Source organism: Falco cherrug, chromosome 12 (assembly GCF_023634085.1).
Source record: "Falco cherrug isolate bFalChe1 chromosome 12, bFalChe1.pri, whole genome shotgun sequence".
Lineage (NCBI taxonomy): Eukaryota > Metazoa > Chordata > Aves > Falconiformes > Falconidae > Falco > Falco cherrug.
The window spans coordinates 24,841,540-24,857,891 of record NC_073708.1 but is presented as its reverse complement, the minus strand read 5'-3'; the positions used below and the strand labels follow the sequence as shown (position 1 = coordinate 24,857,891).

General features: G+C 43.8%; 1 protein-coding gene across 14 annotated transcripts in view; it reads right to left on the bottom strand.

The window, feature by feature from the left end:
- Nucleotides 1–239: 239 nt before the first annotated feature.
- The window catches only part of MAST2 (microtubule associated serine/threonine kinase 2), a 194,347-nt gene continuing 178,234 nt past the window's right edge, over nt 240–16,352 (bottom strand). For 13 of the 14 annotated variants that reach the window (XM_055724648.1, XM_055724649.1, XM_055724651.1 and 10 more), the window contains 7 exons: nt 15,140–15,444; nt 12,235–12,450; nt 10,210–10,436; nt 8,560–8,682; nt 7,415–7,551; nt 7,000–7,187; nt 240–6,342 (listed from right to left, as the gene is read on the bottom strand). In XM_055724648.1, coding sequence (XP_055580623.1) covers nt 4,265–6,342; nt 7,000–7,187; nt 7,415–7,551; nt 8,560–8,682; nt 10,210–10,436; nt 12,235–12,450; nt 15,140–15,444 — 3,274 coding nt within the window. In that variant the 3' untranslated portion in view covers nt 240–4,264. The remainder of the gene's footprint in view (nt 6,343–6,999; nt 7,188–7,414; nt 7,552–8,559; nt 8,683–10,209; nt 10,437–12,234; nt 12,451–15,139; nt 15,445–16,352) is intronic. The other variant, XM_055724655.1, reaches the window with a different exon arrangement.

The following is a 16,352-nucleotide window of genomic DNA, read 5'->3' as shown; positions in this document are numbered from 1 at the left end:
CTTGAGTTTTAGGGTGGAAAGCTTTGGCTTATCCGATACAGCTGGCCTGCAGAGAAGAAAACCCCAAAGAGCTTGGCAGATCCCCTCTGATACACACACTGCAGGCGACTTTCTGCTCCATCAAGCAGCCAGTTGAGCTGGTGGGTCGAAGGCACAGCCACCCCCAGCAATGCGGGACAAGGAGAGACCGAAGAAGAGACACACACAAGTTTGAATTTATGTAAAAACAAAAAAAAAAACCAAAAACCAAAAAGTTATTTATTTTGGAGGAGGATTTGAACATCGACATGCAGGTACAACATGAATAAAAATTATTGCACCGCTATTATGTGGCAATTGTTCAAGTTTCTAAAAACACAGAAATTCCACACTTTCTCTTATCTAGCTAAGTGCTGAGTGACACAGCTTGGCGGAGCTCTCACAGCCACCTGGATAAGGTAATCGAACACAACGTAAACACACACTTCTGTCAAATCTTCTACTAGAAGTACAGAATTATCCTTCACATCCAGTAAGAGAAAACCAGAGATAGACTTTATCCTCCCCTCTTCAGAAGAAGAAGAAAAAAAAAATAATTAAAATACTCCAAATCACACCTTAATGCAAGTGTGGCAACCAAAACCACTGGTCACCCCTCCCCCTCCCCCCAGCAAGCGCTCTTTAGTATATTAGCAGCCAAAGGCCTCTGACATTCGGACCCAGGAGTGGCCGTTACAATGCTAAAGTCTAATATTTACAATAAATATCCATTTCTCTTAGTTTGCAACAGTAAGAGACAAAGGGAAAAATAACACTGAAATGAGGCACAAGGCAAGGATGCGGCGGCTGGATGCAGGAGCAGAGAGGAGGTGCAGAGTCTGGAACCAGCTTTGATGCCGTCATCCCAACACGGATGGGGAGCAGGAGACACATCCAGCTGACAGAAGGAAACAGGGAAAGGAAGCAGGGAAGCGGTGTACTCGGATGGTTACACGCACGGCTCATTCACCAAACACACACCACAGGCACGCAACTTCGACCTCCTGCCTGGCTGCCTCTGGGTTACCTACGGAGGCCAAGTTCTCAGCTTGCTGAACGGTTCACTTGGGTACCACAGGCCTGATCCTGCGCTGGGGCACACACTCAACTCTTCACACACAGTTTTTTCCAGCATCTCGTTCCTCCCCAACACATTTTGCAAGCTTATTTGAGAAGGTATTTCAGCAATTCTTAGCAGAGCAAGGAATAAGTCTTGGTGTATCTACTTAGTTTATCAAAATCTTATAGAAAAAGTCCTTTTGCCCAAACTTTTTGCTAAGGTGCATCATATAAATTTGACAGAGGTGGAACCGGGATGATGGGGCACCTGGCGCACAGACGGAAACTGCAGGACTGACGAGGAGCAGGGGCTACAGGGCTTCACTAGGATGCTTTCCTGGTAACGCTTCCAAAAAAACAGGGTTTTTCAAATTGCACTGATTGCTTTCTGCACTGTAGCTACAAAAGAGGCGACAAAACACATACCTCACCTCTTCTCTGCCCAGCTCAGGCAAAAGCATCAAAAGCTGTGACATTAGCATGGTTTTTCACTCCTCTTGTTATGCGTAAGAAAGGATAACACTGTGATTCAGCCCTGGAACCACCAGCTGCAAAGGGAGGGAGTCAGCAGCTAATACAGCTGTTATCCTCAGAGGGTCCCATCCCAGGTCCCAGCCCCTGTGGGATGAGCCAGGCTTCCCAACCCTCTCCCCTAAGAGCAGCCGTTGGTTTTCCCCTTACGTTTTTTAAACACGGAGCCCTGTGGATACCCCAGGAGCACATTCACAGAGGGAGAAAAAAAACAGGGACCAGCCAGGTCAGACCACGTCCTCATGCAACTCTGGGCTCACTACTTAATTTACACAGAGACTTCCATCTTGCCAAGGTTAGGTGCTCTCAGGAGATAAGCTTAAAGCTTGTCTTTGTAATTACCACACTCAGGATGCTGAATCAATTTTTCGCTATTCCTGCCCATTTAATCATACACTGTACTGCAAATCGGACCTTGTTTCTCTCTCCGCCAGTTTTTAGCGGATCAACCCATCAGGGAGAAGTGTATCAGATAAGTACCAGAACCTGTCACGTCTGTTCCTTACTTGCTATTGCTCCAAATCAGCACTGAATGATGCTCATCAACACGAGTGCTTTGAGAGGCTGGAGATAGCCAGGTCTCTAAGAAGGCAGTGGAAATACTGCGGTTTATAATTGCAAACCAAGTGTATACGAGTAGCCTATGAATTCCACGAAAAAGAGCAAAGAGACAGCACAGCAGGCTCTGCTCTCAATACCGTCACAGCAAGATTTATTAACGTGTTATCTGGGAGCAGTGAGGCTTTGGTTAATGTATTAACAACACCGTACATGTTCACACAGACACACGGAGTAAACACTCATTTAAACATGTTAAAAAAAGCTCAAACCAAACCAAAACTTGGTCCAGAAATGAAATCCAAGCAGCCAAAATCAAGTATATAATGGGGGGGTGGGGGGAGGAACAACAGTTATACAGAAAGAAGCAGGGTGAGATTCCAGAATTTTTGTGACTTGTGGATTGAGCTGAAATCAAGTTGAAAGAGATGGAGAAAATACATTCCTATATAAAAGATATTTGCATTTAGGGAAGGAAATCAGAACTTCAAGTTCAGAAAAAGCCAAGACAATGAAGAAGGCGACGGCGTAATGAAATCGGACCAGCAGAGGCAGGGTTTAGCTTGAAATACTGTTGCACAGTCATTCTGCTTCTAACAGAGTAAGCCAGTGAGCAGGGTACTAGACCTGCGGGTGATCCGCAGGGAGATACACTCAGACAAGACCAGAATAAAAGCTGAGCACAATCTGGGACAAATGACGGGAGTGTTCATTGAGAGGAACCTTTAATTGGATGAAGAAACGCCTTACAGTGCTATAGGTATCACCACTTGACACATTTATTGGTGTATTATTATTGATCTAATCCTCAGCAAAGAGCACTGTTATCCAGAGTCGGTCACACTTAAAGCAAAGCAATGTCTAAACCTAAGAGCAAAGAGTAATTTTTTAATGGAAAGTGAGCTCAGCAGTGGAAATGATCTAGCTATCAAAGCTGAAATCTTAAAATATCACATGTGTTTTGAAGTCTGCTTGCAGCTTGTCCACAGAACTCGAGGAGTCTGAACTCTTCATAGGATTTTTTGTTTTTAAAACGGGCAGATTCAGAAAACTCAGCAAGTTTCCCAAGCCCCAATTCAGAAATGTTAAGGAACACCTTAAAATCCCTACCTATTTAGACTCACCAAGAGAAGGAAAAGTCTCCAAAGGTCATTTATCATTGAGATAGCATTGCCCGAGACATACCGGAGAACACGCGACTACAAATTTCTCTACTTTAAAACCACCCTACAAGGCACCCCTTTCCCGGGGTCAGTTATTCTGAGGCAGGGCAAGTTATGAACTGAAGCCAGAGAAAAGAAGATAAAACATCACTAAAAGTTTTAAAAAACAGAGGGAAAAGTTGCCATGTGTCCCATAAAGGATAAGTAAAAACAATCCCCCAAAGAACAGCTTACGGATTGGAGAGTTCTCTTTCTGATAATTCCATTGAAAAAAACTTTTACTCAGATTAAAGAGAAGACGGGGATCTCTCTGTGCAAGCCTTCCAGCCAAGCCCCTTGCCTCTGTATCCTCTACGGACACGTGCAGGACTGTGAATGCACATGGTGACAAAGAGGTCTTACTTGCACCAAAGAGGGTTTGTAGTTCCAGAATAACTTGGACAGGACAAGCGAGTAGTTTCTTCTCCTTGCCAAAGGACATCAGATGGTAACGTCAAAGAAAAAAACCCTTGAAATCCGTGAGTTTCAATGGCATTTCAGAAAGAAGGTTGAAAAGCAGAAATTTAAAAGTAAGCTGCCTTTTTTGTCCTCAGGATTTTTGGGATCTCAAACAAATGCAGGATTAGAGGGAAGAGCAAAACAGGCCCTAAACTCAGGCAACATAAGAGGTCTGGAAGGGAAAAAAAAAATATCAACAGTTTCTTAAGCCCTGCTTTAAAGATACCCTGTTCTAAAGAGACCTCAAACGGCAAGCATTACTGTGTACAAAAATAGAATAGCAAGGATGAAAAAACACAAAAAACAGTATGAAAAAAACCCTCCCAAAAATAGATGTACACAAGTTCTATTTTATATTAGTGTATATTACAAAATTCAAACATGCAGTCTCTATTTTGAACGTAGAATGCTCCAGTCCACGTGTACCAGGGATGCTGCTATGTTTTCTTTACAGCACCATCATGTGACAGGGGAAAGTCTTGTATTTTTAACTGATTTCCAACCTCTTTGCTTTTTGCTTGCGAGAGAGTCCCTTCTTTACAGGGCCTTGTGCTGCCATCTGGCAGGGGAGAGGCTCTCAGAGCTGCTTGTCCAAGAGCATGAGACAGCTCTTTGGATGGAGTGATTTGGCAGCTACCTCCCAGCACTTCTGACGCTTTCGCGCTGCAAAAAGTTGCCTCCGTTTTTGCCACCACGGGACACGTTGCCTCCCAGGGCTTTGCTGAGTTTGACGACTCCGCGCAGGACCCGCTTCTTGTGGTCAGACCGTCTGTGCTAGATAGTTTGGCTTTCTCTTGACACACTCCTACCTGTGAAGGTTCCTGCCTTTTTTGTTTCGAATCTCTCTCTTCTTTACAGGAGGTACCCAAATGGGAGAAATCCTTTCTCTTTTCCACCTCTCCAGAACCAGACATACTGAGCTTCAAAGGGCCTAACACACTCTGAGCTAGTGGCACTAACTGGGACACGGAGAGAGCTCTTTCAATCGCACTGGGGACGAGGAGCGTGGAGGATACAGGACCTGCTGGGCTCACCTTGCTGGTGGCTGAAGCACTCTCTGCCTGGGACGAGCTGGGCTGCTTTTCAGGACTAGGACTTTTTTGGGACATTTTGCTTGCGCTTCCCGGGGACAGAAATAAGGTGCTGTGCTGTTCTGCAGGCTGAAGCATCTCCTTGTGATCCTTCTTGCCGAGATCCACGGGGCTTACCGAGAGAGGAGTGCTCACACTTGCCGTGCACCACGAAGAAAGTGCCAGCAGAGGTTTGGAATCCTGTTTTTTCTGACTGCTTTCTGTTAGCAGAGCATTTTTCAGGTCAAGCTTACCACACGAGGCCCCCGAAGAGTCACCTTCTTCAAGTTCCAGGAGTTTGATAGATGGGCACTGTATATGTTCTGTGTGATCTACCGGTTTTTGAGTACTTGCAGTTCTCCCGAGATCTTTGATTGCTTCAGAAGACTTGTCTTTTGGACCAAAACACTCAAAAGTTTTGTTTTCTGGCAATTTATGTTCTTTTGCACTTGTTTCTGAGCTTAGGAATGGCTTTTCTGAATCAGCTAATTTTTCTGGAGAGGTTCTTGGGAGGACCTCTAATGGGGGAGGGTGCACACCAATTTGCCGTGCCTCCGAAACAGGCTTGGCTTGTTGATTATTTCCCTTCTGCAAATCCTCTGTACCTTTTGGATCTTCAGGTAGAAAGGCATCATCTTCAATACTGTCCTTGCTTTCCAATTTAGATGAAAACTTTGTATCCTCATTAAAAGAATCTGAGCCTTGGTCTCCACTGTCAGGGGGCTTGTCCAGTCTTCTCCCATCCTGACTATCTTCTGAACCATCATCTGTTTCATCTTCAGAAGAATCTACTTCTCTGATGGCCTCTTGCTTTTGCAGAGACTCCCTCCTCTCCACCCTGTCCTGTCGAATAGCACCCAGCTTCCGTGAACCCGGCTTCTGTAACATCCCTTTTTCTGCTAGCCCCAGTTTGCCACTTGTTGTTTCATTCACGGATTCTTGTAAGCTCTGGAGACTGGGATCCCTCTGTAGCATCTCCTTCTTAAATTCAGAGTGAGAGATATCCAAGCTATGCTTACGTGAGGAAGCCAGCTTTTTCTCGGAAGAGGACAACGAGGCAGCCAGTTTCTCGGCTGACTGCACTCTCTTCAGCAAAGGAGACCTCGGGGGCTCAGCGCTTTTGGGGCGAGAAATTTGTCTCACCAGTGGTGGAGAGGAGTGTAGTTTTACTGGAAAAGATTGAATAATACTGGAGCTGCCAACTGAGTGTCCAGGTAAAGGAGATGGGGAGCGCTGAGGTGATGTGGACTGTGGGGTGGGTGACGGAGTGTGAGCTAGTGGTGACAGAGGAATGTTTCCCGCAGATTTACGCCTTGGAGATCTGTACTGCCTTTGAAGCTTTGGTGCTAGTCCATGCAGAGAGCTGGGTCGGATGTGTCCAGAGCTGGCCGGAGAATTGGGAACACTGGAACTAGGAGAGCTGCTCTGGGAAGAATTGCCACCAACTTAAAAGAGGGGAAAAAAACAAACAACCCCCAAAGAAGATTAATATCTATTTGGCCATTAAAACAAATTATTAAAAATAAGACATGCAAAGTCATGATAAAATACCATGTTACCACAAAGCACTGCAATAATATTATAAGGTAATACTGCATGGCTTCTGATGGAAAATGCACATCATTTTCACACAACACCAGAATATAGGAAGAAACACTCTGCTATCAGAATTTTTTTTTCTGGAAAAAAAAAAAAATCCAAGCAGATAAACCATGTGTTTCATTGCTATTCTCAAGATGCAAATCTCTTTATCCCATCAACTGGTACAATTTTCAAATATGACTTCGCCACACAGTTCAGAGAAAAGGAATCAAAACAAATATAGAAAATGTGTCAAACTGCTACAAAAACATTGCAACTTACAATACTCATTTGCATCAATGTGAAAAGATGTATGGATTTTCATTTTAAAATAAATCAATGAATGAGAATACACCCATCCTTAAGGTAATCAACATCACAGTTGTCACTTTACAAACAGACCTACTACCTGCTGCTGTGAATTTAACTCAAAAATTAATCAATGAGCAAAAATCTCCGGGTTTTTTTTCAGTTTGTGTGGATTTTTGGTGGGTTTTGTTTTGTTTTGTTTCTTTTTTTACCTGAGTGTACAGACTCGGGAGTGGATCTGTAACTCTGTGTTGGTGACCGAGGAGACAGGTTGTGAGTTGGAGAGCCAGGCACGCTTTCTCCAGAAGACAGCGAGCGGTTTAGTGAAGACAAACTCCGGCTGGTGTGAAGAAGTGATGCTTGTTTAGTGATCTTCCTCAACAAAGAACTCTTCTTCTTACTGTGGAAAAGCATTCAAAAGTTGTTTACAGGCCAAAATGATTTCTTTACCTTTATCGGAATATTTCAGTCAATTATATGGCACAGTTAAAGAGAAAAAGAAAACAAAAAAAAAAGAACTAAAGGACATACCTGCTGATATACATTACCTACAAATTAATTTGACAAGATCTCTCTTACATTATCTTGGTTACTATTTAATTTTCACAGAGAAACATCAAAACAAACCTTTCCTGACCATCCTTAGTTTTACTCTTCTTGTTCCTCCGAGCCATCTTGGATTTGTAGCTGGCTTTTCGAGCTGGACCAACTTTGATGGATGTGTTCTCAAACGGCGTCGTGGAAATGGACACTTTATTTCCACTCTGTCAGAAACGAGACACAGAGACATCGCTTAAAACATGGCTATTGGAAGCAGATCCACAGGCTAAGCAGGTAGGCTGCGAGTTTATTGCTGCCTGCCATTTCGCAATCCTTTGTCAAACTCCATTTCTGCCTTTGCATTTCCACCTATCACTTATTAAGGAATTGCTGAGAGAGAGCCCTCTTAGTCAGGTTTTCACAAATGATTAGCTCAGACCCCAGCTGGTAGGTAAAGCTTTTCAGAGCAGACAGAACACAGTATCTGACCTCTCCCATTGACAGCCCAACTGCCTCTATTTAATACTTATAAAACTTGGAAACTGGAACAAAGTGATATTCTGTCACCAATCCTATTCCCAGTGCTCTGACTGATGGCAGATGTGAGTGTGTCAGGCATCTATCTGCAAAACAGAGCATGGCTTGCTTCGCTCACCTTAAAAAAAAAAAAAAAATCCTGATTGCTCCTCTGTTTGCAGTCCTAAAGACCTTGGAACAGTCCAAAACTTAGGGTTTTATTCCCATAAATGGATTCAGCTCAGAGGAGGTATCAAAACGCAAGTCATTTAACTGGATAATTTAAGACCAACCATTACAAAGCTGCTTTTAAATACCACTAGGAATAATCCTTGAGAAAGCAGTATTAAGAGCTAATAACATTAGCACAGCCTAAAGGCAAAAAATAAAAGTAATTTGGAAATTTTTGAAGATATTTGTTTCTTAAAGTGATGTTTGAGGAAAGGTATATTTAAATCTTACTAACCTTTGTCTCTCCTGCTGATAAAAATATATCTGATGGGTCCTTATTTCTCACACAACATACGTGAATTCATCTTAAATTAAATGCAGAAATGTTGGAGATTTAGGGACCAAGCTGCAGCAACGAGTTTTTGCAAAACAAGGGCCAGGTGCCATGTACATATTTGTATTTCAGACAATGCCAATTAGATACCTACAGCATTTTAAACAAGTTGGCTCATATTTTCCAAAATGTAGCAGTGCCGAGTCCATACCTTCAGAATCAGCTCCACCACTTCTGTGTGCACCAGTCCATGGACCGGCTCCCCGTTGACATGGGTTATCAGATCCCCTTCACGCAGACCTGCTTCGTTCGCTGGACCACCTTCCTCCACGTGCTGGCAACAAGAAGGGGATGACTGATTTGAGAAGAGGAATGTACAGGATTGCTGGCCAGATCAGACTCTAAAGCCCATCCACCTCATCTCTTGCTGCAGCTAGCACCAGCTGCTTCAAAGAAGGGTGAAAGAAACCACTGACTGGCACAGCCAAGCATAAAAAATCTGCACTCTTCACTCCTCCCCCAGCATCCTGCCAGTCTTCTCCCGATCCAAGGCAGCCAGCCAGGATGGTTAAGCTGATCAAGAGACCAGCTCCTCCCAAAGCACAAGGCTTAACAGACTTCCAAAAATTTTCAGCACTTGGGAATGTTAACTAGATACTCTTGATTTCCAGACAAGCATTCAATCTTTTCCAATTTCTTTGCCATCCCAAATCCAGCATCCTTCCATGTACACGCTGGAACCCAAAGCAGCCAACAGACTTTTAAATAAGACTCTGTGCCTTGTGTTTACGGGGGGCCTGTATTACACCGAATCCTGAACACAGTTTCTTTTTCCACTTCGCACACGTTACTAACCTATCCTACAGCAGACCTTTCCCCTCGCGAACACAGTGCCTTCCCCCTCACCATTCGGAAAGGTAAGCCTCCTCTGCAGCGAGGAGACAGATACACTCGAGAATTCTGCAGCTCTCCCTCTAGCCAGAAAAGACTACAAATCAGTATCTTGGTAAACTCAGCATTTTTCAAGGAAAGCAGAGAGGAGCAAGGGAAAATTGCAGCTTCAGATTATTTTTCTAGGTGAGAAGACGTGTTAAATAACGACCAAAGCATACAAAGCCCAAATTGTCTAATGAACACAGAGATAACACGGAAAAGAATTAACCACCATTTTCCCTAACTACACAACTCAGACAACACTGCTCCAGGGAACTGATCATTTCTAGAAGTCAGATACGTTAACAAAAAAGGAACACAGAGATAAAGTACCAGAAGCAATGGGAAGGAAGAGATACAGACACAGAAACCAGACCTTCCAGCACAGCAGACAACTAAGCCAAGAGCTAAATCCCTAGGCAATCAGCACAGCAGCAGTGATGCTTTAAGGCTTGTAATCAATTCCAAGCGACTGCTTGGAAAACCCCAGCAGACTGAACTGATCAGAAGCAGGCTACAATCGCTAGCACGGGTCTGAATAAATTAGCTACGACTGGCCCTCATGCAACAACCCCAATAAAGAGAAAGAGGGTATGTACACAGAAACATGCTTTAAAGTATGTGCTGCAGGTGAAAGAAGGTGGATTCATGTAACCAGGGAAGAAAGAAGGAAAGAAAGGTCGCTGTGGTTCTGTGATGGGCTTGAAAACCGCTACAGGTAAAACCCAAAATGCTGTTACCTATCTATCTATTTATTTATTTATTTTCTTTTAAAGGGTTTCCCCCACCCCAAAAAGATATTTTTGGGTCCTAATAAGGAGAGAGAACACCGGGTGGCAAAATACAATTTATAAAGCCAAATCCCACCTCCCCAGCTAAATGCACTTCTGGCCCCAAGGGTACTCCTTTTAGAAAAACAGAGACATACCCAGACCATGTGATGCACAGTGTAGATATCACTGTCACCCATATAGACGCGAATGGCACGGAGAGTGAAACCGTATTTCTTTCCAGCCCGATGGATGATGATTGGTGGTTTCAGGTTTGCAATAGCAGGAGAAAAGTCGCGGCTGGGTGAGGAGTCCCTCGAGGATGGGTTGGAGGATAGAGAATGAGGTGACATTGGACTGGCCAATGGAGAACACGTGTGGTGATCTACAGTGATGACACAAAGGTGGGCAAAAATTAGGAAACCAGGCCTCCAAAAGAGAGAAAATTATTGTTAGAGAACAGCTCGGAAACCATCTCTCTCAATGCTTTTTAAGCTGGTGGTCTTCACCAGAGCTGGGTCTGCCTGCAGCTTCAACTAATTCATGCTTCGAAATACAAAAATCAGCAGTTTCCAAACCGTACATTCGATGTGTGTATTTAATACAGCAGCACTGCTTGCCTAGGATTATGGTTGGGTCACAGTGCTTAATACTTCTCTTTCAGGGATTTACAACCCATCATAAGCATTTGCTCTAGGCACAATCCTGGAACACCCCATTGCAAGGTTACAATATATTATTGTCCTCCAAAAGATCAGATAGTCTCTAGATCTTGGTGCAAGTTACACGTTGGTGCTGAGATAAATCAAAATCAGTTAGTATTAACACAAAGAAATCAGCAGGCAATCGGACAACAACTACATCTAGGTAGTTTCGGTAGTGTTTTAAATTCCCAGGGGCAGAAATATTTAACCCTAAAAAATTAGCTACTGCAGGGACTTTGCTACTGAAAAACAACATCACAAGTGTATTTTAGAGTGCGTTTCCCAAACGAACAGCTGAGGGCCAGGCTGTCGACTAAACTATATGACTCTGCTTGCTAGTAAAACAACGTCCACTTTTAAAAATACAAAGCAAACACAGAACTCTCATTTTAAAGTGAAGATGGTCAACATCAGTAAAACAAACCCAAAGAGCACGAATATTAAATGCAGCTGTAAAAGGTAATCTCTAATCCATTAAGAAACACCTGCTGAATCACCCAGCACATATTTACCTGGCAGATGAGAGCAGCTCTGGCGGAATCTTTGCTGGGTGATTAAATACGCATTTTAGATTTTCATGAGGGAGTTTGTAGTTTGAAAAGCAACCAATGCACAAACCACAAGAAACGTAATGTGCATCACCACAACGGTGCCAAGAAGCAGTTGCATGGCTGCCTCCCGCTCCCCGGCTGAGAGGGGCAGGCTGGCATTGCTCTGCCTCTGCTGGGTTGGCATTCGTGGCCCAGCTGCAATTTCCTGCTCCCACCTAGGCAGGAACAGGTACAGCCCTGGAAATACAGCATGGTCTTCTCCTCTGGAAAGAGGGACGAAGTCCTTGCGGGGAGAGCCTCCTGCTGAACCAGTCTGCCATAGCTCAGCATGGTTGGGCTGTTCGCTAGAAGTTACCACCTGGCATTAGGAATTGTCAAGGTCTGGCTCCACTTGGAGACAGAGCCGGGCCAACAAGGTAAGCTATTCAACGTTGACTTATTCTGTGAGTTACCTACGCTACGGAATTCTTGAGCACTCAGTCTCAACCAAGTTATCTGGAGTTACTGAAACTTCCCGGTGCATGAATGCACCGGACACGTTCAGTTCCCAAACAGCGCCGTAGTTAGCATGTCACCCGCCAAAAGTAGTACCTGGAGGGTTAAAATAGTTCCGTGTCTCTCTACCTCCTTGCTGCACCATTGTCTAGAGACCAGCCAGAAGCCAATTTAAAAACTTGGGAAAGAATCAGGCCCAGCTGCCATTTGCAGAAGCTGCAGTCAGACCACACACACAACGCTCCCATCTGTGGCAAAGCAGTATTCATTATCCTGCCGAGTAGTAAATATTAAACCGATTGTAAAAGTTAGATCTCTCCCCTCCTGCCAGTGACGGCGTTATTCCAGGAGAGCGAAGGGGGAGGATCTGTCTGCAGACTTTTTGTTTAGCGCTTGCAGATGCTGACAATGCCTCACCCAAGGCATTTCTTACCTGAGGGAATCAGGAGAGACAAGGCAGTAGCGGATGCTGATTTAATCACTTTATTGACAGGTCTTGAGGTACGTTTCTCCCCTGATTCCCCAGAGAGCAACCTGTGTCGTGCCCGCCGCACTGCCAAATCGCTGATGGCTTTTGGAGTGGTAAAGTCTGGGCCTTCATTGCTATTACTGCGAGCTCGTGGATCACAGAAATCTGCAGTGCTCCCAGCTACAGTTTAAATTAAAACAGATTAGAACCACAGGGAATTCCTAACAGTCTATTCCCCTACAGGCAAAATACATTAAATCAAAGTCATGTTTACATGAAGTCCAAGAGTAAATTTTCCTAAGACGAAACCCCAGGGCTTGAATTTTTATTTACAGAAACGGTGTTATTCTGAATACAGAAAATTAGCGGCTTCTATTCTGTTGGAAAAGCTCGCTAATGAAATCATGCTGCTCAGGAGCAGTTACGCGAATCTGAAAGTTGCGGGTGCAGTTCTGCAGGCAAACCATTTCAATGGGATCGTTCACAGATGAAAACAGGTTTATGGGAAGCGTTCCATTTTTACAATCAGCAAGAACTGTCAATCTTTAAGTTAAAACTGCCTGTAATAGAAGAGCCAGGTTCTACTGGAGCTGCACATAAACCCCCCACTTCAAGAGAATACTAAGGTACTGAAGTCAGGGCAAGTAAAAATGTGGATTGCAAAGATAATCTTAATTTGCCCCCTTCTGTGTACCATTGCAATTTAGTCTTGAATTACTTAACTTGCTATAATTATCTATAAAATGCAAAGTAATCTTGAAAATCAGACTGGGCATGTAACAATAGCAGACGCTGGGGGCTGGGGGTGCTGTACTCAAGCTTGGTGCCTCAGTTCCCCATCTGATGCCTTAAAGGGGCACTGTGAAAATACATTAATTAGAATTTACAGGGTGCTTAGAAATGAAAGTGGTGAGCATCACAGCAAGTCCACAAGGGAAATTAATCATTCTGTCTTCAAAAGCAAATTTTAAGCAGTGTGCAATAAATAAAGCCTAAGGGCCACATTTTGAACAATGAGGACAGAACAAAACATTGATCATCGTTATTTAAGTGGGCACCACCGCTCTGCATACTAAGCAAAGCAGGAAGTACCACGAAAATAAAAATTGAAAGCACCATTCCCATAGATCTCAGTACCAGATGCCTGTTCAACATTTAATAGCCACAGAGTTCCAAATAAGGCTCCCAGACAATGAGGAACCCAGAACTGGAGGCTGTGTGTGAAAAGGCTGTGATATACATTAGAAGAGCACTCTGAGACAGTGACAGGAATTAAATTCCTTTCTTGCAGTTCCCTGCCTGTGACTTAATTTTGCAGGCTGGGGACACTGAAGCAATGTAACCCTGAATCCCACGTGCTAGGTTAAAGACTGCTCTACTGCACTAGGCTCGGGGGAGCAGGCTGCCCACGGAAGCTTCATTTTTGCCTATTTCAACTTGAAGATATTCAAATTTGCAACTAAAGTGTTCTTGCAATTTTTAGTGGTATGTTTCCAGGCTTTTAGTATGAAATGAATAAACTAGGGTTCCACTGTGGCACCGATGTTATCCAAGTACATGGCAACGTACTTCCTTCACCCCTGCACCTTCTCCTATGGGTTAATGGAGTACATGATGGCAGCACCAGGAGGATGAGCTGTAAAGGGGAACGGGACAATTTTGAAGGAATTTCACAGACTGAATTGCAGAAGAAGAATAATGACATGTGGGAATCTTTGGCTTTACTCTAGCCTGGTGGCAAATTTCTTCTAAGGCATTTCCACCTTCTGCTATCAATCCACCACCACATCTGCCCAGTGCCCTTCACCTTGTTCTTGTCCAGTCTTGCTGCCGTTCTCATTCCTTGTTCAGTACCCCTTTCCTCTCCTTTCCATCCTCAATGCATCCACAATTACTTTGCCTGCTTGTCCCAGTTTCTCCCAGCAACTTGTTTCTTATTTTCTTCCCCAGTTAGTCCTTGCTCTTCAACACTACAATCTAGTTCCTCCCCTAAATATGCCTTCCTTCTCAAATACTATCTTGCCAACCTTCAATTCAACTTCCCTGCTCTGTTCCATTGGTCCAAATTTCCTTTTTTTCCTCCTCACTACTTCCCACCAGTTCCCAGCTCTGACCTCCTCTGTTCTCAGAAACAGGGAGCTTCACCCTCTGCCTGCCCGGTGCCCTGGAAGGGGCAGGAGCTGGGCACACTGCAGCAGCCAGAGCCCAGCCCTGCACCACTGCAGCCCAGGGCACCATCACAGGGAATGTCCAGCTCAGCCCAGTGCTACAGAATGGCCGCAGTACAGTCAAAGCTTCTGAGAAGTCAAACACTGACTTCTAAGACCCATGCTACTAACTCAGGCTGCACTTTTTGAAGCTTGTAACTTGGCTAAATTTCAGGATATTTGGCTGAGACAGCAAGTAGCACGTCCCTGACACAAACCCCACTCCCCCAGCAAATTTCAAGTCTCTACTCCACATTTTTTTGATAAATAAAACCATAGGAAGCAGGTGTCTGTTAGTGTGGCAGACACCCATATTCTCAGCTCCAACTCAGCAGTGATCTACTCTGACTAATGGTTAAAGTAACGCTGCCTCTGGTAGGCACCCAGTGGTTTTAATAGGCATAGCTCATATGGGTCTCAAGCTTGAGAAGACCTTAATCAATTGGAAGTGACAGGACTGAAATATAAGATGTAATTTGGAAGAGATTAAACCACTGATGTTATTTCAAAGGCGAGCGCATCCACAAAACTATACTAAAATAACCATTGAGCATGAGACATGCACATCACCTGACATCCAAATCCACAGTTTTACAGAGTTAACGTGTGCAAGCTAACATGGCTTTGTAGGAGACCACGACAGCATCACACCAAGCATGTACCTGTCAGCATTGAGGCGCTGGTGACAGCTGTGGAGGGGGTGGTGGGTCCAGCATCACCTTCCAGCTGCAGCTCCTGCTCCACAGGCTGTTCTGGAATGGGCACCGGCAGCCCCTCCCGCGACTGCACAGCAGATAAAAGCATCCCCTCAGACTGTGGCCTTTTCAGGACGGTTCCCTCATCCTCGGCAGAGATGGCAAAACGAGGCATATCGAGCAGCCCCGAGCAGCGTCGGCGGACCGTCAAAGGTGGGCTGGAGTCACTCTCCGTGTGTGAGGATTCGGACATAGACAAGCGCTTACGCAATCTAAGAGAAAAACCAAGACAGAGCCCCTCAATTAAGTTAGCGGGATAATTAACTTTAAAGGGTGAAAATAGCGCACAGACCCAACTCACACAGCTGAAGCCAACTTAAAGTGGTTAGGAGACCCAGCTACATCATTAGGACTTAAAACAGCAAAAGCTTGAGGCACCACCTGAGTTTTGATCTCCAATATATTCCATTGTTAAGCTTCTAAGAAAGGAAGGAATAAAACCAAAGAAAAATACAGTACAATGAATATGATATTAAATACTATAAAAATCACGATTACAAAATGCAAATCATTCTCCATGTTCCTTTTGGAATTAGATAAATTTTTCTTTCAAAGTTGCTGTAAATTTGAAGCCAGGAAAGCCTGATGTGAGATGAAGTGCACATCAGTTAAGAGTGTAATCTATAAAATGTTTGGCGTTTGTTGGTTTGGGTTTTTTTTTTAATGAAATCATACAAACTAGATCACAACTACATTTTATGATCTTTTTAATGCCAAACATCAGTGTAAAAGCTTTAGAGGAGTTGTACAAAATGAGAGATATTCCTTTTTTAAGGGAAGTTTGGCAATTATTTCAGTTATGCTAGAAACATAGTGGGTATCCGAACTCCGAGTATTCATATACTTTACTGACATCTTTCTTTAGAACACAAGAATTTTTTTGTGTTCTGAACTTTAGAAACTTTGGATTTTCCTAATGGTTTCTCTAATTTGTGACAAATGGTAAAGTTCCAGCAACATCAGACTTGGGATTCACTGATGTTTAAGAAAAAACTTCTGTTGGTACCTCTCTCATGCAACTAGTGTTTCCACAAATGAAAGCTTTACTTAACATTAGAATCCCTTCAAATTAATTTGAAGTATTTGCTACAAATTTAGATGTTAGTACTTAACTAGATGT